This window comes from Mobula birostris, chromosome 27 (genome assembly GCF_030028105.1).
Source record: "Mobula birostris isolate sMobBir1 chromosome 27, sMobBir1.hap1, whole genome shotgun sequence".
NCBI classification, from domain to species: domain Eukaryota; kingdom Metazoa; phylum Chordata; class Chondrichthyes; order Myliobatiformes; family Myliobatidae; genus Mobula; species Mobula birostris.
Window position 1 is genome coordinate 20,399,115 of NC_092396.1, and position 22,371 is coordinate 20,421,485.

The window sequence follows — 22,371 nt, forward strand, 5'->3', positions numbered from 1 at the left end:
GATTAAATTAAATTATTTGTTATTTAATATATGTTGTTTAGAAGGCGGTAGAGGCAGAAACATTAGGGACATTTACGAGACTCTCAGATGGGCACATTGATGAAAGAACAATGGAGAGCTATGTGGGAAGGAGAGGTTAAGCTGATCTTGGAATCAGTTAAGAGGTCGGCACATCGCAGGCCATAGCACTGGTACTGTGCTGTACTTCTCTATTTTCTGTGTTCTATGATTGCAGACGTTTTGTATGTACTCATCCATAGATATAGCACAGCAATAAATACATGTTTTTCTGAGAACGCTCTCTGAATAAGAGTTGGCTTTATATTTCTGTTTACACTGACCTTTGAATTAAAATAGGCACTACATTTTTCTAGTGTTTCTGAGCAAATGTACTCTAATTACATCACCAACACAGCAATTGAGCAGTGAGGCACACTTAGTGTCTGACCACTGAATATTCTGACCACCGCATATTCCACTTAATAAGATCCAAAGGATACGAATAACAGCATCAACCTACACACTATCAATTTTCAAGAAGCTCTCCTGAAATACAACTAGCGAATCTTCACTTTGTGGCAATGTTCCATTATTTACATGGATATCAACATCTACTTTCACATTTTGCACCTTAAAGGTTAGCAATAAAATAATGGCATTAGTAAAAATGAGACTTTTTGTATTAGGTTTCATAAACATGGGGATTATTTAACATTTTTTGAATACTGCTTTAAAATAACAAAACTCTTGCTATTATTATAGGAAGTACATTTAACACATTCTCTCCACAATTCATTTATCAAACAGCTCACCATCATGCGTATTTGTGGGTAAATCATTTTTATATGAAAGCTTCATCGTCGTATTTCTGTACTTAGAAATTTCTAATATCATTTTCTTGTTAAATTGATGTTACTTAATTATAATAATTGGTTAACTTAAGTATATGTGCCTTTTTAAAGGAATTACAATTACTTGGTATTTCAATTTTTATGAGTAAGAAGAATTTTCTTTTATCACAAGGGTTAGATAAATTATAGCCGCAGATGAGACAATGATAAATATACTAAAATTATACAGAAAATGTAGCATAATGTAGGCTATATGGTTCAATCAATACAAGTTATGTTCAACTTTCACCCCAATGGTCCTGAACTAGCACTATCCATATGAAAATGTATTTTCATCAAAGTACATACAAAGTTAATTTATTTATTACCAAAGAATCTGCAAGCTAAACAACTTTGAGATTTGTTTGCTTACAGGTAGCCACAAAACAAGAAACCTGAAAGAACCCAATTAAAGAAAGAAATAAAAAACAAAAGTAAAAGACCAACACCCAGTGTGCAAGAGAAAGGAAAAAAACCCAAATCATGCAAGCAATTGAGGTGAACAACGACGTTCCGTACCAAAAATTGAGTCCTCAGATCTAACCCTGGAGCAGCCCAGAGTCGGCCCAAAGCCTCATTTATCAATTATTCATATTAGCAGGCATAGAGCATATGTTAAACTGTTATATTTTCTTTATTTGCTTACTTACTGCCTTTTACGTTGCTGGCATTTAGGGCAGCAATGAAAGTCCTCCATCTCCAGTGTTATTCAGGGCTTCCTTCTTCATGTCAGTAGTTTCCTCTCGGTTTTCACTACTGTCAGTCATGCAAGTCCCGAGTGGACACTCAGCTCAGCTGTAGAGGGATTCTTCTTTGCTGTTTCCATAACAATGTTATTTACCAGTCAGGGTTGCTAGCCCTGAGCTTAACCCCTGAACCTGGACCACTTTTAGTCTGATCTTTACCCTTTGACCTGTTTGGCGTGGGTGACCCGACCAAGAGCCAAAGCACCAAAGCCCTGACTCCTGCCAACATAGCTCTCCAGGTCATTGAGGCACACAGCTTCTAAACCATGGTTTGAACTTCCTGGAGGTTGCAGTCCTCTTGGAGGTACATATTCCTTAACTTCACATTAAATACATTCGTGTCATTCTGCTCACTCATTCTTGTGGAATTCCAAATTGTCATGAATATTTGGGTTAAGAAGTTGCTTCTGCATTCCTTATTTCATTCCTTGGTGATTATCTTACATTGGTGGCTTCTTACTTTTCTCTTCCCCGGAACTGGAAAAACAGGCACATTTAAATATTATTGGTGTTGGGTGCGGGGTTATAATGGCAAAGGTTCCACGTGACCAGAAAGCCAGCTCCAAGGCTCCGATTTTCCGGAGACAGAACAAGGGTTTGACAGGCAACTAACAGCCAGAAAAGTTTCTGACACTTTAAGTATACTGTATAAAGCTATATTGTAAGTCTTTGATTTTACTGACTTTTTTATTGCAGATTTCTGGATTTCCATGAATTTTGGAAATCTGAAGCAAAGTATATTTTATGAACTATGAAAAGTATTCCTTTTAGGCAAGGGAAATGCAGGTGTTTCTTCCACCAATCTTCTACATATTCACTAGACACTCCCATAGAAAGATCCTCAGGATTACAAATATGATTTCCTACACTTCATTCCAATTCTGCAATTCCCGCACCATTCAGACCCTTCGCCCTTAAGTTGCTGATTGATGTCAGTCTAGATTTGTGGATCTGCTTAACTAGGTTAAGTTAGGCCTTCATCCAAAAGAGAAGTGTAATAACATGATTAATAAAACATATTTAATTAAAAGAGCTAAGTTAACATCATTATCCACTCCCAATTGTCACAGGGAAGATTGTCATTTTCTTTAACCACTGCAAAGTGTAGGGCACCTATTCCCATAATGCTCTTACAGACATAAAATTCCCAGACCAGCACTACTTATTCTGACGTTCTGATGTTCTGGTCCATGGCTTTCTCTTGTGCCAAGATGAGGCCTCCGTCAGGGTGGAAGAGCAACACCTTATATTCCATCTGGGTAGTTTCCAAGCTGATGGCACAAATATCAATATCTCCTTCCAATAAACAAACTTTCCCCCCTCCCTTCTTCTTTTTACCACTTTGTCCTTTTGCCTCTTCTTACCTGCCTATCACTTTCCCTTGGGTCCCCTTCTCCTTCCTTTTCTCCTATGGTTCACTCTCCTCTCCTACCTGATTCCTTCTTCTCCAGCCCTTGACCTTTCCCATCCACGTGGTCAATGAATAAATTCTAACAAGAAAAAATTTCACAATAAAACTTACTATGCCCATTTTTAAAATGTACACAACTGATGCTAGTTGGAAATTGTTGCACCCCCCAGATTTTCATTTTCATTGTAGCATTCATGATGATTGCCAATAGCTTCAAATTCTTCATACTTCCCAACTTGCTGAAGGAGTGAAGTTGTTTCATTTTCACTCCCAGCTATTTCTCACACCTCCAAGCATGAATGCTTATACCCGCAGAGTTCTGAATTGTATTACAGTACTGCTTATTTCCCATCAACTATCTGTGACAAAAATCACTGCTTTTTAAACACAAGCACACGTAACTAATGCTATTTAAAAACTGTTCGCTCTAGGCATTGTGTAGTTAATAGCCACACAAATGCACCTGACTGACACTAGTTCAAAATGTTCAGCAAAGTCTCCTGTCCCAATTAAGAGGCATAGTGTCCCAAATAAAAGAAGGAAGTCCCGGCTACTCTCCTGATTAGTTTTTGTTCTTTAAGATTTGTCCCAAATAGGCAGTTGCCCTGATTAACTGATTACCCAATTAACCTGAATCCACTGTATTAAACATTTAAAAATACAATTGAAAACTATCATTTCAAAGTAGTCTTGTTATTGTACATAATAAATATGAATGGGAAATTATGTATAAGCTTTGGTACATATTCATAAAAGATCAAGGAAAGGAAAATAAACACATTTTACTCTCACTGAAACTTTTGCTGCAGTAATGGTGAAAAATATTTTATATCCAGCCTGAACTTTGTTGTCTTCAGAGCTATGCACACAGGACCAGTTTCATCAGTAATTCTACTCCTATAATTAGACTTGACCAAGATAATCACTGAAACCAGTAACTCACATGAATATTTAAATTAAAATACTGTTAATATTACAAGATCTTTCAGACAGTTAAAAGTTTCAGGAATGGAATTTCAGAGTTTCAGAATCTCTGATGCATCACCCAACATAACATGCTCCTTCAACAGTCTAACTGGTGTTGTAAAGGAAGTCATTCGCTGCTTCATTTGGCAATAAAGATAATCATTCTGTGTGTTCTATTATGGGTGGAGCTTGAAGAATGGAGGGGCAGCACTGTAAGCTGCACGGCAACAACATTTTTTGCATGCACCGTCTTGGGTTCGCATGCCAGGGATTCACCATTCCAAGGAAATCACTGTCAGGCCCTTGGGATGAGCATGTCACTGAGTTTTCGAGGGCTTATCATGTCCTTTCCCCTGTGTGCTGATGATCAAGTGGTACGGAGTGTCAAACAGCAAGTGGTCCATGTTGCCGCTGCATGGATCTGGGCTGTACCCTCCAAATATCCGGACCTGCCTCTCGGTTTTTTTGCACTACCTTACTTCCCATTTTTCTATTTTCTATTTATGATTTATAATTTAAATTTTTAATATTTACTAATTTTAACTATTTTTAATATTTATAATATTTAATATTTGTAATCCAGGTCATGTGAAGCGCAGAATCAAATATCGCTGTGATGATTGTACGTTCTAGTACCAATTGTTTGGCGACAATAAAGTATAAAGTATAAACACAGGCTAAAGTCACTGAGAAATTTCCAGAGACCAAGAGAATGAAATACTGCACTGAGGAGTGCAGTAGAACAGAGGGATCTGGGAATACAGATACAAAATTCCCTAAAAATGGCGTCACAAGTAGGTAGGGTCGTAAAGAGAGCATTTGGTACATTGGTCTTTATTAATCAAAGTATTCAGTATAAGAGCTGGAATGTTATGATGAGGTTGTATAAGGCATTGGTGAGGCCGAATCTGGAGTATTGTGTTCAGTTTTGGTCACCAAATTACGGGAAGGATATAAATAAGGTTGAAAGATTGCAGAGAAGGTTTACAAGGATGTTGCCGGGACTTGAGAAACTCAGTTACAGAGAAAGGTTGAATAGGTTAGGACTTTATTCCCTGGAGCATAGAAGAATGAGGGGAGATTTGATAGAGGTATACAAAATTATGATGGGTATAGATAGAGTGAATGCAAGCAGGCTTTTTCCACTGAGGCAAGGGGAGAAAAAAAACCAGAGGACATGGGTTAAGGGTGAGGGGGGAAAAGTTTAAAGGGAACATTGGGGGGGCTTCTTCACACAGAGAGTGGTGGGAGTATGGAATGAGCTGCCAGATGAGGTGGTAAATGCAGGTTCTTTTTTAACATTGAAGAATAAATTGGACAGATACATGGATGGGAGGTGTATGGAGGGATATGGTCCGTGTGCAGGTCAGTGGGACTAGGCAGAAAATGGTTCGGCACAGCCAAGAAGGGCCAAAAGGCCTGTTTCTGTGCTGTAGTTTCTATGGTTTCTATAAGAGTAAGTAAAACATTGGAGCATAACAACTTAAGGAGCATTCTGTATATGGCTGGAAAGAATAAATTGAACATATTGAAAATTATAGGCAGAAATTCAACTTGGAAAGTAAGAGTTATTCATCTTTTCTCAGGCAGAGCTAATGGAATTGGCATTGGTCACATGTACTGAAATCCATTGAGAAGCCTGTTTTTATCGTTCATACCTACCCTTTCATTACACAGTGCATTGATAAAGTACAAGATAAAACAATAACAGAATGCAGGATAAAGCGCCAAAACTGTAGAGAAAGTACAGGTAGACAATAAGGTACAAGACTGGAATGAAGTAGATTGTGAGGTTAATAGTTCGTCTTGTAGTACTAGGGAACCGTTAAATAGTCTTAGAATAGCAGGGTAGAAGCTGTCCTTCAGCCTAATGGTATGTGATTTCAGGCTTTTTTATCTTCTGCTCAGTGGGAGAGGGAACGGCTGAAGTGGATTGTGCTTCACTGAAGCAACGAGATATGTAGTAGAGTCCATGGAGGGGAGGTTGGTTTTCGCAGGCTGTGTCCAAAACTTTCCGCAGTTTCTTGCGGTCGCGGGCAGAGCAGTTCCCAAGCCAAGCTGCGACGCATCCTGATGGGTGCTTTCTGTGGTGCATCAATAAAAAGTGTTAAGGGTCAATGGGAACATACCAAATTTCTTTAGTCTACTGAGAAAGTGGGGGGCATTAGTGAGTACATCATCATCCAAATCGGAAATTGAATATAACAGGTTAAAAGTGTACAGAGAAGATAACGAGCAACTTGGAGATGAAAAGCTACTGAGGAACAATAATGAGAGAGTATGAGAGGTAAACCGGCAGAGGAATTGGTAAATGCTGGGTTTCAAAAACCGCAGAGATTAGTTAAACATGTAACAGTGGCAGAATGGTAATAATTAGGAAGTATAACAGACCCCACTGAAGTGAATAAGACTTCGATCTATTGTCAGGTCTAAATATAATTAACAATGCAGCAGTATCTGCCACTCAGTAACCACTAAACACCAGCAATTCTCCACACCACAAAATTAACCCATAAGGCAACAAAGCAGAGTTAAAATACACTCTATGTGATAGCCTAACACTGTATGAACATTTATCTATCCCCATTCATTATGTGATCAAGCTTAGAGTAGATTTTAAAATGAAATACATATCTACTAAGGTTAGAGATTTAGCTAAGACTGATTTACATTCATTGAGATACAGTGTGTTCAAGATATGCGGAGCAAACCCATTATTGGAATAAAAAGCAGGAGAGCTTTAGGATATCTTCAAAATAGAATTTAATGTAATACACGATCATTTATGTTAATGAGGGATAAGAACTCAAAAGCCACTCATGAATGATTAGAGGTAGCATAAAACTAAAAGACAAACAAAGGTGCACAATGGTACAGCTACCTTAGATCCTGAAGACTGGATGAATCACAAAGAATAGTTGAAAAGGACAAAACAGACTGTAAGAGATGACACCAGGATTGCGAGTGCCATGGGCAGCCAGGAAGGCTTTCAAAGGTTGCAACTTGCTCTGTCCCAGCTGGCAAAATAGCAGATAGAATTAAATGCAGTGTGAGATAATGCACTTTAGCAAGACAAACCAGAGTAGACGTGCACAGCAAATGGTAGGGCATTGAGATGTGTGGTAGGACAAAGGCATCTGGAAGTATAGTTCCATAATTCCTTGAAAGTAGAATCACAAATAGGATCATAAAGAGAGCTTTGGCACATTAGCCTTCGTAAATCAGAGCACTGAGTACAGGATTTGGGAAGCTATGTTGAAGATATATATAAGATGATGACCAAGCTGAATTTGGAGTATTGTATGCATTCTGGTCACCTATTTACAGCATAGATATCAATGAGCTTGACACGGTGCAGAGCGAAATTTACAAAGATGTTGCTGGAATTTGAGGACCTGAATTATAGGGAAAGGCCAGATAGGTTAAGGCTTTATTCCTTAGAGAGCAGGAGAATGAAGGGAGATCCTATAGAGGCATACAAAATTATGAGGGTAAATGCAAGCAGGCTTTTTCCACTGAGGCAGGTCAGTGGGACTAGGATAGGGTAAGAGTTCGGCACAGACTAGAAGGGCCAAGATGGCCTGTTTCCATGCTGTAATTGTTATATGGTTATATAGGTTGGGGGAGACTAGAACTAGAAGTCAAGGGTTAAGGATGAATGGTGAAATATTTAAGGGGAACATGAGGGGGATTTTCTTCACTCAGAGGTTGATGAGAGCGAGGATGAGCTGCCAGCAGAAGTGGCGACTGTGGGTTCAATTTCAACATTTAAGAGAAGTTTGGATAGGCAGATGGAAAGGAATGTGGAGGGTTTGGTCCAGGCTAGCACAGTCCACCTACCTGTAGTACCCTATCACTCTAAAAACTACAATACAGGTATATGGGAATCAAAACTTTGTCATGAATACATCAAGAATAACGTGATCCTGTAAAAAATGATAATGTGAATGTTGGAAATGATCAGAAGAGTTGTTGATCATGTTGAATAAATACTTTGAATCAGTATTTACAGTTAAGCAAGAGTAACCCATTTTAATTAGGGATGAAGACTCATCAAACTTAATACAAGCAAAATGTCACTAATGAAGGTAATAATGGCACTCATGAATACAGGTCCCAAGGACTATGGTGCTGCCATCTCTGGGCTTCAAAAATATTAAAGGAAAACTTTGCGGATATTCTTCTAGGGTTCTCTTGATTTAAATTTGACAAAAATATATGGTGTTGGGGCATTGAACCCCAGTTATGTCATTTAACATTGCAACAGACCAGTAATTCTAAATATACAATTCCTACTCTTATCCTCCTATATCTCAACTAAGTATGTTTTAATCATTGAAGGATATACTTGCTTCCTAGTTACAAATTACTTGGAACATAGGTTTTAGCATACATTTTCTAACAAGTAACACAAACGTGAATACCCGAAGCAAGTTGGAAAACTTTAACCATGTTTCTTCTATGAACTTCAAGATTCTGTTTTGTATTTTATCTCATCTGCTTCTACCATTACGCAATTCTATTTTTAATCTTAATAATTTCTTTCTGTCCCTTCTCCGTCTGTCTTCATCCAAGCTTGTTTCATTCTTCTCACAGTCTGGTTTGAATAACGACCTAACCCCAAGTTCTGTGTACTCTCCAGCCAATACACACAGCTCACTATTGCTAACCTATCATCCTTGGATCTCCAGGTTTAACCAAAATATTTCAACAGTTTGGATTTATAATTTACATTTACTGTCGTGGGCCAGAAACGCATTCAAGGGATCTACTGCTCAGTTATTTTTTATTTAAATTTTATTCAACGTTGTATGCAAGGTCCACAAAAAAAAAGCAACCACCTTACTTTCTCAAGCATGAACTTTCTATGGGAGTGAACAAGATAGGACCATCTATGATTGTGAATGCTTTGCATAACGTGAACTTATAAGGCAAAATCTCCTCACACTACCTCGTTCCATTATCTGTGTTTAGTGACGGAAGGAGCCTGATTTAATTCTGGGATAACAATTCTTAGCGACAATACGTCATCCGGAGAAGGATAAAAGTCTCCCAAACCGAACCTGAGACAGAAGCCGACCCCCAAAGGGAGAAAGGACGAGATACCGACAAGAAAACAGATGGGTGCTTACACGGCTTACTGTTGCGGACTCTTGCTTGTCCTCCTTGTCCAGGTCCATGCCAGACCCAGCCCACAGCAAAGCCTCCAGGTAAGAGAAACCACTCCAGCTGCCTGAATTTCTATAGAAATTATGGTTTCGCGTTGAGCCTGGCGCTTAGCTAAAACTAACATGCATGGTGAAACTACTGTTCATTGGCATTCAACTAACACCGGAACTCCTGTCTTATGTGATGGTTTTAGTATTAGCCAGATACTTAGAGGGATTACTTTGATTGTTATCTCATTGGTCAGTAGCCATGCCGCTGGTCTATTTACTGAATTCATCCTAATATTGAGCACATTAGGTACAAAACTTCTTTTCGCTCATCTTATTGAGATCAGTAAAAGGCGACCGTTCTCTTAGACGTTCATATTTAAGTATCCCAGCAGGTGCTTATCACTTCACTGTGGGACATAACCAACGGCCAACCAGGAAGTTTAGCCCTCAGCTGAAAACAAGAGCAACTCAATCTCGATTCACGACTAAACTTGAAAACCGAAGGATTTTGAGGCAATTTCGAAATGTAACGTTCCCTGTCGTCTTTAAAATTAAGCACCACGCGATAGCAAGAATGTGACATTTGGTGCAGAAACATTTCAACAGACCTGCCCTGCTTTATTTTGACGTTGTTCTGCATTCAATCCTATAATTTCTTTCCTTGCTCTTAATTCATGTTGCTTGAGAAATCCTTCCAGGGATATGAATTGACTCTCTCCCCACTTCCCCTAATTTGCAGGCTTTTACCAGACGGTTGGAGGAGGCTGAGCACTTTCTAGACAATGAAGAGCTGGACAACGAAGGGGAGGAAGCCTCGCCGGCTGACATCTTCGACCTTCCAAATGGCCAAACTGAAATGGAGCGTGGATTCGACGGGAACACGCAGGAACTCCAGAGCAGACCAAAAGGTTCTGATAATTTCTTGCTACGACTCCTCCAAGACATTACCATGGTCCCTCGGAGAGCCAGAACCCGAAGCAAGAAAGGGTCAGGAAGAGGCTGCTTTGGACTGAAGCTGGATAGAATCGGTACAATGAGCCGCCTGGGATGCTGATTGTGCTATTTAAGGTAGAATCCTAACTGCACAAGTAACACTATTCTTTTCCAACCACACTGGCTTTAGTCAAGTATGAAAGCAGCTGCTATATACACCCAGTTGGTGTAATTCAGGAAATATTGGGGAGGGAAAGTCACATTTACTAAGCAATATGTCTAATATGTGTGGCCAAGTGGTTAAGGCATTGGGCTAGCGACCTGAAGGTTGTGAGTTCGAGCCCCAGCCGAGGCAACGTGTTGTGTCCTTGAGCAAGGCACTTAATCACACATTGCTCTGCGACGACACTGGTGCCAAGCTGTATGGGGTCCTAATGCCCTTCCCTTGGACAACATCGGTGTCGTGGAGAGGGGAGACTTGCAGCATGGGCAACTGCTGGGCTTCCATACAACCTTGCCCAGGCCTGCGCCCTGGAGAGTGAAGACTTTCCAGGCGCAGATCCATGGTCTCGCAAGACTAATGGATGCCTTTACTATGTTTAATAAATTTGCCTAATCAGTTTATTAGTTCAGGGCCAACTGCTGGGAAGTCTAGAATAAAGGTAGGGATAACATTGAAGCAAAGACTGGATTTGTATCTCGCTGATAACTTGAACTTCTCCCTCTAACTTGAAGACTTCCTTAAAATGCAGAGGATGACCTTTGCTCAAGGAATTCCATTATTGAACAATTGTAGAAAATGAAAAAGTCGTGTAATACATTTTATGAAATGGATAGCAAAGGGACAGTCAAATCCAGATACCCGTACTCTGTATAAGAACCAAATCCATTCTGTTTCAATCAAGTCTAAAAACGATCCTTAAGTTTTCTCTGAAAATCTGACATATATCAAATTAACTTCCTCTTTTCCCCCTCAGGGCTTCGATGAAAGCGCAGGACAGAGAGAACAACCCGCTTTCAACACTTCAAAGTTTACTTCCACCAAAGATCTTTCGACTCGTTTTCCGTACAACTTCAATTGTTAAGCTCTAGTGACGCAGTAGAGCTGTTACACGTTACTGGTAGCTATGCTTATAGGATCGCGTAAATGTTATCAAATCTAATGATGTTTGTATGTGAAACTATTTATATTAATTTAAGAAAAATGTATTTATTTGTAAACTCATCTGTGAGGTTCGTCTGACTGCTGTAACGCGAAGTTGGTGCAATTGATCTGGAAGCTAAAATAAGTTCCTAGTTATAAATTAACATGGATACGCTAACAGCACATTATTTATTGTATTTGTAGTCTTCTAATTTTGTTCAGCACATATTCAGTGTTATAAGAAAGAATAAAACATCCTTTATTTACTTTTAACAATGCTTTGCCAATGAAAAGCCCTGTTGTCTGGCGAGGGTCTGGCTCGCCATGATTTCCATTCTCGGGTGAGCGTGCAATGGAAGCGCAAAGCGCGAGAAGAAATTGACAACTCGTCACCGGTATCACTGCAAACCACCTTATGAGGTAACTGACGTGTCGCTTCTTGTTTTGCATTATTTGTCTGTAAAACAATTAAAGTGCGGCAAAAAAAAAGTTCAGTATTTGAAATGATTGGTTCGTCAATACAACCGATGTACTTTAAATCAGAACTCGAACGTAGGAGCAGAATTGGGCTGTTGAGCCTGCTCCGCCATTCCTTCTAGGCTGATTTATGATCCCTCTCAATCCCGCCCTCCTGTCTTCTCCCCGTAGGCTTTGACTTCCTGATTAATCAAAAACCCATCAACCTCCGCTTTAAATATACCCAATGATTCGGCCTGCACAGCCGGCTGTAGTAATGAATTCCGCAGATTCACCATCCTCTGGCTGAAGAAAATATCCTCAGCTCTGTTCTAAATGGATCCCCTCAATTCGGAGACTGTGTCCTTTAGTCCCAGACCCCTCCCTCCACTATAAGAAATATCCTCTCCACATCCATTCTATCTAGGCCTTTCAGTATTCGATGTATTTCAATGGGATTCCCCCTCATTCTTTTAAACTCCAGAGATTACAGGACGAAAGTCGTCCAAAGCTCCTCATATTGGGACCCGTTCATTATTGGGATCATTGTGTAAAAATTCTCCGGTAACCGCCTTTAATGCACTGAGGTATTCAACTAATCACACATGTAGAGTACAGAAAAATTAAATTTTAAACCACCGTGACTGGCAAGGGAAGTCAAAGTCAGCATATAAAAGCAAAAGAGAGAGCATATAATTGTCGCAAAAGTTAATGGGAAGGTAGAGGGTTGGGAAGCTTTCAAAAAACATCTAAAAAGCCATAAAGACAGAAAGGGTGAAATCTGAAGGTAATCTGGCCAATAATATAAAAGAGGATACCAGAAGGTTTTATTCAGATTAATAAAAATTAATTAAAAATTTAGTAAAAGAGAGGCGAGAGCGGATATCCGACCATTGGAAAATGACGCAGGAGAGGTAGTAACGGGGGACAAAGAAATGGCGGACGAACTTAATAAGTATGTTGCGTCAGTCTCCACTGTTGAAGACAGTAGCAGAATGCTAGAAATGCGAGAGTGCCAGGGTGCAGAAGTGAGTGTTGTTGCTATTACTAAGGAGAAGTAAGGAAAAGTCTCATTTGCCAGCATTATTTTAGAACTTGTTTTTTGTTACAATGGCTAAATTTGGAGACCACATTTAAATCTTGAATTGAGGAGAAACCGGAAATACGCAGTATTCCCAAAGCGTCCGCCTTTGTCATCGCCATTCTCTAATGTTGCAATATTAGAGTCTTTGCAATATTAGAAATACTTGATGGAACGCGAATACAAAATGTGTCAATATTTCAGTTCATGTATAAAATGGTTCCTAAGGAGAAATAGACAATACAATAAACTACAATAGGGTCCAAGTCCCAATACAGTTACAGAATCAAGTCATTGGAACATTTTTATTGTTTCTGACCTATTTGCCGAGAAGAATTATATCCTACTATTATAAAACTCGAAGCAGATACGACGCTTAAATTCAGCTTTGCTTTTAATCTAAAACGTTTTCTTAGTCCAGTTAGGAGATGTTTGTCATTGTGACGAAAAAAAAGCTGCCTCGCCCATTGTACTGGGAATGGCAGGTGATGGTGGCCTTCTAAAATGACGATGCATTGAATGAGAAAGACACAACAAAGGCTATCAGTCTAAATCGTAGATAGGAACGGTTGATATTGCCATATTACATCCGTAATGTAATATCATTCGCTTTCAAACACTGCAATCGTCCCAGTGCCATAAAACACTGCGAGGGCAGTGTCAGTTAAGGCAAACATCGTATATACGGATAAACAGGTAAATTGTAACTCTAATCAGGCAGAACTTAAAAAGTAAGTACTCAGAACGCACACTTCCTCACCAAGCCCGTGATTCCACCTGTACCTCAGATAGGATTCTCGATCTCTTTGCTTACCAACGCTTCTCAGGCCAACATGTGAGTTCAGTAGTCGTGATGATAAAGCCGATCTAGGGCACATCTAGAATATCCAGCCTACATCAATCACGGTGCCCAAGCGGAAACTCCGGGTTTAGGACAGGAGATGCAGGGGTTGAGTTCTACAATAGCAAACAGGTTGCAACGCAGCAGCAGACTTTGCTTAGGCTTCAGTGTTGGAGACGTATGACATGGCCAAGCTGGTAACGCTCCACCCATACCTCTGTAGCGTGGTGCTGATCAAAGGGAATAACGTTAAATATCCGGGGTAGGGGTCGAATCAAATGCTCACTCTGTGTGTATGGGTGAGGGATAGATGTGGGGCAGAGAGGGGATGAATAGGACGGTGTGAAGGACGATCTGACTTCAAGAAGCATGTTGACGGAATTTTGGGCGAAATATTGGGACAAATCGGCAATCTAATAAGCGCCAGGTAGTCAGGAAGGAGCAGCGATGAATAACGAATACTCCAGCGCATTCCTCAAACTCGGCGAACTAAATCTAACTCTTTGGAAGCTTCCTGCTGTTAATGGCGTTGGTGCCTTTCAGAATCATTGAAATTTATGAGACAGGGGAAACCATTCAGTTGTTGCTTCCGTTCTATGGAAAAATCAGGTGTCACACCTAATTCCATAACCCAGCTCTCAGCGCACAGCCTACGAAGGGTATAGCACACCAAGAGCTCGATTAATCACTTTTGTGTAGCTAATAGTTTACTGCCCCTTCTGTCCACTTAAACACATAGTTCTAGGCTGCTGACATCCATTGGGTGGAAACGTTATCTTCCATTGACCTGAATCGGCGCATTTAATCGACTCTTCATGTTAGGAGAAAGACCTTTCCTGTTCACTGTATCTACGCTCCAAATCTTACACATCATGATTAAATATCTCCCTACCTTCCTCTGCTTTGGCCATTGGATCTGTAGCAGTTCGTCATGTGTCGTGCCGTATGACGTAGGCAATCATGGTCTTTCCACGAACATGATTGTTCTTGGCTTTTTTTTTACAGAAGAGATTTACCATTGTCTTTACAAGACGGGGGACCCCAGTCATTATCAATGTTCTTCAGAGATTGTCTGCCTGGTGTCAGTGGTCGGATAACCAGGACTTGTGATATGCACCAACTGCTCATACGACCATCCACCACCTGGTCCCATGGTTTCAGGTGACCCTGACCCGGGGTGGGGTGCTAAGCAGGTGCTATACCTTGTCCGAGGGTGACCTGCAGGCTAGCGGAGGGAAGGAGCGCCTTACACCTCCTTTGGTAGATACGTATCTCCACCCCGCCACCCAAACGCAGACGGCGAGGAAGAAATAAACCACAAATAGATGACTGGCTAAGTGGCGAGAAAATGGGAATTGAAATTAATACAAAGGAAATGAAAAGATACACGCGTTGTCGGAAAGAGTAAGAGTAATCGATACAAACTGGGCACCTTTGTAAAGCGTGCAAGTGGACACGCCGGCCTGAGCGTTTGCGAGATATTTTAGTGATGGAGTGGAGAGACCTGAGTTTGGTTGCGAGCAGAGAAGGTTGATAGGTGTATAGGGGTCATGATTGGTTTAGATAGCATAAACGAAGGGAAACTGTTCCTGTTAACCGTTGTTCAAAGATCAGGCAGCACACTGAAAATTTGAAAAGGATGCGAGGGAGATGGGACAGAAAACATCCCCTCCCCTTCCCTTTTAGCAAATCGTTAGGATGGTCGCCATGGTGCAACAATATCAACCAATGTGTACAAAGGAAATTGGATGGATGCTTAAGAAAGAACAATTTGCAAGGCTGTGGGAAAGGACTGTGGGGCTGTGGGACTGATGGGATTGCTTTAATAGGCGTTAGCACGGCCCAAGTGGACCAACTGGCCTCCGCTTGTGCTGTTAGAATATAACTACTTTATAAAGGGAGCAAATAGGCCTCCTGGATGTTTCATTACGGCAATTTTCCAGATTTCTGCATTTCTTCTATACTCTATTGCTACCTAGTGGTTAGGTTCCCGAGTCTATCACCCCCATGTGGCAACCTGACTGGATACAACACTGTCAGTACACAAAGTATACTGCATTACAGTATATGATTCTACTATGAGCTAGTTGCCTTTACATTTTATGCCTCGGTCAAAAAAAAGCATTTTATACACCAGTTTAATCGCCTAATCTACCGTCAAATCTCTTTTCATCTTCACTACCACCACATGCTTTCAATTTTCCTCTAGAATCTCAAAGGATTGCCAACCTTTTTTTATGCCATGGACCAATACCACTCGGCGAGAGGTCCTTGGACCCCAGATTGGGAGCCCCCGCTCTAGATGATATTCAGTTCTTTATCTCTGGTACTGATGACGTTCTAGTTCCATAGTGGCTTCCAATGGGAACAATATAATTGTGGCATTATGTTGTTTTGTAGCCATCGGATGGAACTGTGCAAACTAGAGAAGTCGTAACAGCCACAACTGTGCAAAATTGACTTTCCTGGATCCTCCTGGTCTGGGAACAACACTCAGTAACCACCCATCACTAGAGATGCTTCATGATGGATCTGGGGGTGAGGGTTATTTCCGGATTAAGAGGACTACTTTCCTCCCCTTACATTCAAACTTCTAAAGCCCCGTTGAAAGATTGGCGCTACTCCAGGTCTACGGAATGGCTTCCAATAAAAGGAAGAGATAAGCACCCTTTCTGTAGGTGCAGATACGCTTTTCTGAACCCTAGACTCGCTCGTTGGTTTCAGATGGTGTTTAGCGACAATATATACCTCTGCCTTGAGCTGAACGGTTGAGGACTGGCTGCAGAGAGCAATCCTAAAAATGAATGCCCAGAGATTTTAAGTGTGGTCTGTATCGGATGCCACCATTCTCCTCGACCACCCCCCCCCCCCACACCCCCCGCCACTTCCAAGTCTCAAACCTAAGGACATTTGGAGAAATAATTCAAAATTCGCTCACAGTTGCGACGCGTGTGAACACACAACAGCGAATTATAACATTTTAAATAATACGATTAGCTTATCCGGCCGCAAATCACACACAGGGGTAATTTTAGATCACCTGAGACCCGAAATGTGCGGCAACCGCTTTTTGCTATTTAACCACCCATTTCCGTTTCTAGGGCCCTACGTGGACTTAAAAAGTCCAAACTTCAGAAGTAGCCCATCTCGACCTTTCCTTGTTCTTATTTTCCAAGAAATGGGAAAGAAGAATTGTTAGCCAATACTCCTTGCCCAGGAGAGCCGATCACTGCTAGGTCATCCCGACTACTCAAAATGGGTCACTTTTTTTTTAAAAACAAAACATAAAACCCTAAAAAATCAGGTCATGATGTGCCCCGATCTGAGTGGTGTAAAGTTCCGATAGCTTTCGGACATGGTGAACCGAAAAGACGATAAGAAATGTGCCTTAAAGAAAGAACAATGTGCGAAATTGTATTGTTCCCATCGCTGCGCACACTCCTAAGGCTCTCCGATCGTCCAGTCATGCATCTTTCGTCCACATATTTGAAGTCCTGTACACTGTAAATCGGCGCAGACGTTATCCATTAAACGGTTCAGTTTGTCATTCTAATTGAATTGTTAAATAAAACACACTGACACTAATTAAGTAAAATTCATCCAACTTTTAAATAGCGTTTCTTTGAATGCAATGTTTGATAGTGGTTAACAGTAAAGGGAGATTTAGTTAACTGCTTTGAGCATCCAATTATCTCCTGCCAGATAGCTGTCACACTGCAATCTACCACGTTGTGATATAACTGCTGAAGCATTCCATGTAGTCAGACCTCCACCGTCAATTCTTTAAAAGGTTACGATGACTTTAAGGACTTCCGCTGTCAGAACTCAAAGCCATTCTACTTATGAAACTCCTGTAGTTTCGCCCTCTGTATATAATTTAATCATTTCTGGCGCATTACCACATCCTGATCCGTAGCTCAATCCTATCATCAGGTTATGATTTCACTAATAAACAGTGTTTAAATCGCTTTTCTGTTAACTGCTGGCGCAAAACGTCAGGTGTAACGCAGAGATTTGACACTGCGGTGAATCGTATGGAAAGAAAGACCGGCCCAATGATTTTCACAATCTCGGGAATATCCCAAAGCGTTTCAACGTGAGTTAAATGCCCTTTGTGTGTGTGTGTGTGTGTGTGTGTGTGTGTGTGTGTGTGTGTGTGTAGACGTTGTTTAGTAGACGTGGCACCTGTAAAAGCAGACATAAAAAAGAAAAAAATCATACCCAAAATTATTAAGCCAGCCACTGACCCCGTCAGGCCACGTGTTGAATGTGCCTGGCGACTGTATGTAGGACAGTATCGGGGTTAGGTTCCAATCATTCCCGAATGTCTTTTTTTAAAAAAAAGAATTGCAGTTCTCCTCCAACCATTTGAGGGAGTAAAAATTTCTGACAGGTCGAATTTCTTTGGCTTCTGTAGGAGCTGCTGTCACTATTCCATTAGATCGCGGAAAGTTTTCATTTTGAAACAGCCAAAGGTTGAGCATTGCTAATACTTGAACATACGCTGTGTCCGAAGACAGCCGGGATTGGAAGATTTCTAGTACAATGTTGCAATATAATGGAAGTTTACCGGGCCCATAAGTTACTTCAACTACTGCCTGTAATTTTTTATACTGTACAGACACGGTATTGTGAAAGCAGCTACTACACGGTTCAGTTATGTCGGATTAGTTCGACCCCCAAGGAATTAAATTGGCCTCAAAGTTTTAACTAACGAGGATCAGATCAGAATTGGAAAATGCAATGCATTCACATCAATTCTATTTCGCCAGGATAACTCGTCTACGATATTCCAAATGGATTTAAAATTCTGTTTAAAATGACAAAGCTCGCACCTCCAACGTCTTTGTGTCTGACATCGCCACGTTAACTCGCGTACTTATCCTAACAACTAGTGACAAATTGAATTTTCACCATATTTTCTATTCACTCTATCTCGGTGAAGTGGCGGAAGAAGATGGCTGTATTACTAACGAGGGTAATTCACGATGGGATGACGTCAGCCAGAAGGGCAATAAAAGGCGCCGAATCCGAGCACAGAAGCTAGAGAGAAAGAGGCAGCGAGTGAAGAGACCAACTCGGCGCGACCCGACAAATCAGAAGCTCAAAGATGAGCGGAAACACGAATTTCTACTGCGGACTCGTGGTCCTGCTCCTGCTGCAAGTTCAAGGCAGACCGAGATCTGATGACAGCCTGCAGGTAAGACATCCAAGAGTATCTAGGCAACAACAGAAGAAAGCAACTTCTGGCCGTTGAACCAGCCCAATGGCTGCAACAGCCTTGACCTCTCCGTAGTAGGAGATCCCGAAAGAGCGAGCTCAGTGACCGTCTTCGGCCCCGCTGACCATTGCTAATAACCAGGTAAAACTACATTTCCGTAACTGATAATGCGCGAGAGAATTTTCGGATATTCTAAATACTAGAGATTCCCGTAGATGCTGGAAATCCAGAGCAACACACACGCGCGCAAAATTCTGGAGGAACTCAGCAGGTCAGGCTGCATCTACGGAAAGGATTAACGAGACGATCTCTCGGGCTGAGATCATTGACCTTTCGGGCTGAGTCTTCAGTCTCGGCCCGAAATATTGACTCGATATTCCTTTCTATAGATGCTGCTTGACCTGCTGAATTTTCAGATATTTCCCTCCCAGTGAGCGGTACCGTCTCCTCTGAAGTAGCGACCGACCAACTAGTCTTTGAGGATGTGGTATTATAGGGGGTCTCTTCATTTCTGTATAGTCTTGGTTGACTTAATCGGCGTTTCCGTGAATTCCATTATTGACAACTTTCAGCCACGTCGCCCGGTGGGGATCAGCTTTGATCTAAGTTCCAACACTTGTCAATTGATTCAGGCATCTAAATCGTTCCTGTATCTCTTGTACCCAGGCTCTGACCAGACTACTGGAAGATGAATATGGACAGTATTTCACTTCGGAAGACCTGAACAATGAAGCACCAGAAATGTCGCCAGCCGCTTCCCTTCCTGACCTCAACAGCGAGCGGTCGGAGTCGGATCTCCCCTGGGACCGGGAATCCCGGGAGATCTCCAGCCGGCCCATCTTCGCGCGAATCCTGAAAGACCTCAACAACATCCCCCTCCGGTTTAGAGGCAGAAGCAAAAAAGGCCCATCTCGGGGCTGTTTCGGGGTGAAACTGGATAGAATCGGGGCCATGAGCGGCCTGGGCTGTTAGCGACTTGTTTAAAGGTAAGACCGGCACTGAGAGAAATTCTCTGCAGATATTTGCCCATTCAGATGGCTAATCTAGACTATTCAGAGGATCAGTTAGAAGATAACTGATCATTAGGGCTACAAAAGGAAGGAATTCTTTGAAATAATTAACTCGAATTGTCATAGGCAAATGTAAGAGCCAACATGGCTAGTAAACTGGGATTTCCGGCGCAGCAGAATGCTCTCCCACGGTATATTCCCCTTTTCACTGCCAAACAAATTCAATAAATGGATAACCGCCGCGTTTTCAATGGGGATCAACAATGCTTTTCAGTAAATAATCATTATTCATTTCCTACGCTTCCGAGAAAAATCGACAACGCAAACTTACCTCAGACTTTCGGTTCAGCACCCTGGACACGTCCTTTCAGTCCGTCCGAACTCCTTCCTTACCAAGCGTCAGTTATGCTGCCCACTTTCCTTATCCGCGTTACTCACATTCTCGTCCACGACCAATCAATCGTTCTCCAATTTCCCAACATCCTCTCCGGAACCACTCCTCTGTCACCCTGCCATGCCTTACTCTTCGTCCCAAATACTGACTAAATTCGTCTTTCTCTTTTCCCCAAATCTACTACTTGGTCTGCGGCGCGTTATCCCATTGGAAGATGGCAACAACAAATAGTCACGCTGTCCTTCCTGTTATTAGGTTGGATTATCTTAATAGTTTGTAAATTCCTAGCGCAACACTTTGAAGAGCGTTCCCTATCACCACCATGTGCCCGTGATATCTCACCTAAACTGACCAATTCTAATTTTAAAGTTCTATCTCGTCGTACTGGATTCCTCCTAATTGTTTCGTTCCTCTTATACCTTCGTGCTTCGTAATTATTTAAGTGTCCCAATTATATAATCATCTACATTAGATGGCCAGAACCCTTGTCTAAACAACCTTCCTTCAAATTTGCACCATCTTGTCCCCGGCACTATACCACGAGCTATCTGGGCCCTTTGTAACCCTGCCGTGAGCTTTCGGTCTCTCTACTCCTACAATCAGACCGCCCCCCCCACCCCCGCTACATAATGGTAACCCAGTTCCCCTTTCACCTAGTTCTCCTCATCAGCACTTGTAGGGATTTCTTAAAAATACCATCTTTAAAGAGCTTACTGCTTTGTTACACAAGAGTTCGTCCAAGTTCCGTGGAGATTTGATATTAGCTTATTTTCACAGGAATAATTACAAGGATGTCATGGTGTTTTTTAAGGTAAGGAAATAACATCCCAATGCTATCCTCAATTCCACCACCTTTAATATAAAGTTGTTTAATCAGGGTTAGATTGAGGGGCTTAGTTTCTATGGTGAATGTTGCACCAAAGTGATTGGCCCTCAGCTCACAGTTGTTTCTCCCTCCGTTCGCAGGGTCTGACTCCAGGAGCGACACTGCCGGCCGGCACCGCCTGCTCATCGACCTTCCCGCATACAGCTCACTCTTCCAAGTTTTTGCTCCACTCTCTCCGACCGATGGCGAGTAGCGTCCTACTTGTAGACAGTTTACAAGTTCGGAATAAATCCCTAATGTACATACCAATGTCAGCTGCTATTTAAACAATATTTAATTTTATTTATATTAATTATGAAATTATTTATTCGTAACGTGTTTGTTTTTCTGTTGCTATGACACCGACGGTTAGTCACTTGCTGTGAGCTCTGGTGCAGATTAAACAAAGCCATTAATTGAGTTGGTCGTTTTACCTTCAGTAAATGTTGACACGATGTGCGGAACCACTGCAGAATAAAATTTAATGGAAACTCTCTGGTGAATCGTTTGTAGATCTGTCATTTCAGGTGTTTCAACTGATAAGCAATCCCGGCTTTTTTCTGATATAGACTTTTATACAAATTGTGCCACTTATTCTATTTTAAAATGTAGTATTGGTATTAAATATATTGCTTGTTCAATTCACAACTCCAAATCACAATTAGACTCCACGCAGAAGCCAATGCGTCCCTGTCTCCAGCGCCGAACCACGGTGGCTGAAGGTTCACAAGGCGCAGCTGCTGGCTCCGTCGCCCCACGTATCACCTGCTGGTTACGACGACTGTCCCGGCAGCAGCGGCACGGTCCTACACAGGACGCTCCGGACCGGGCCCGGTAGTAGGAAGAAGTGGGTCGCTGCAGCGCGGCTCCTGCGGGGTGACAGGATGTTGGGGAATAGTTCTGATCCGGCTGCTGAGGAGCTGAGAGCGGCGGGGTGGAGAGCTCGGTCCAGGAAAGGCTCCGGACCTGCACCCGGGGAAGTGGGGCGGGCGGAGGACGGCCAACGGGAGGTGGGAGGGGGAGGGCTGAATAGAGGTTCTGGGCTAGCCCCAAGGGCTGGAGCTCTGGTTCGGTCGGAAGTATAAGAGGGAGGCGCTCCTCCGCACGCCGCTGAACACAGCGAGCGATGAGCGAGCAGACCAGCTCCAGCTTCACGGCCCGTCGCTTCCCAGCAAGTTCTGAAGTCTGGTCTCAAATCCCCGCCGTTACCGATGGCTCGTCCTGGTATGGACCCGGCTCCCAACTTAATAAATT

General features: G+C 41.9%; 1 protein-coding gene across 2 annotated transcripts; it reads left to right on the top strand.

The window, feature by feature from the left end:
* The first annotated feature begins 18,657 nt into the window (after positions 1-18,657).
* LOC140188598 (C-type natriuretic peptide prohormone-like) lies at positions 18,658-21,611 on the top strand. Of its 2 annotated transcripts, none has more exons than XM_072245028.1 (3): positions 18,658-18,827; positions 19,515-19,834; positions 21,030-21,199. In XM_072245028.1, the coding sequence occupies exons 1-2, from the start codon at positions 18,738-18,740 to the stop codon at positions 19,818-19,820; spliced, it is 396 nt and encodes a 131-aa protein (XP_072101129.1). In that variant the 5' UTR covers positions 18,658-18,737; the 3' UTR covers positions 19,821-19,834; positions 21,030-21,199. The 2 variants fall into 2 exon arrangements, with proteins under 2 accessions (XP_072101129.1, XP_072101128.1); XM_072245027.1 differs by lacking the exon at positions 21,030-21,199 and adding an exon at positions 21,219-21,611 and having other exon boundaries at positions 18,659-18,827.
* Positions 21,612-22,371: the final 760 nt, after the last annotated feature.

Coding starts and splice junctions, on each gene's coding strand:
- LOC140188598 (XM_072245028.1), top strand. CDS start 18,738: ATGAGCGGAAACACGAATTTCTACTGCGGACTCGTGGTCCTGCTCCTG. Junction 18,828..19,514: donor GATCTGATGACAGCCTGCAG/GTAAGACATCCA, acceptor TCTTGTACCCAG/GCTCTGACCAGACTACTGGA.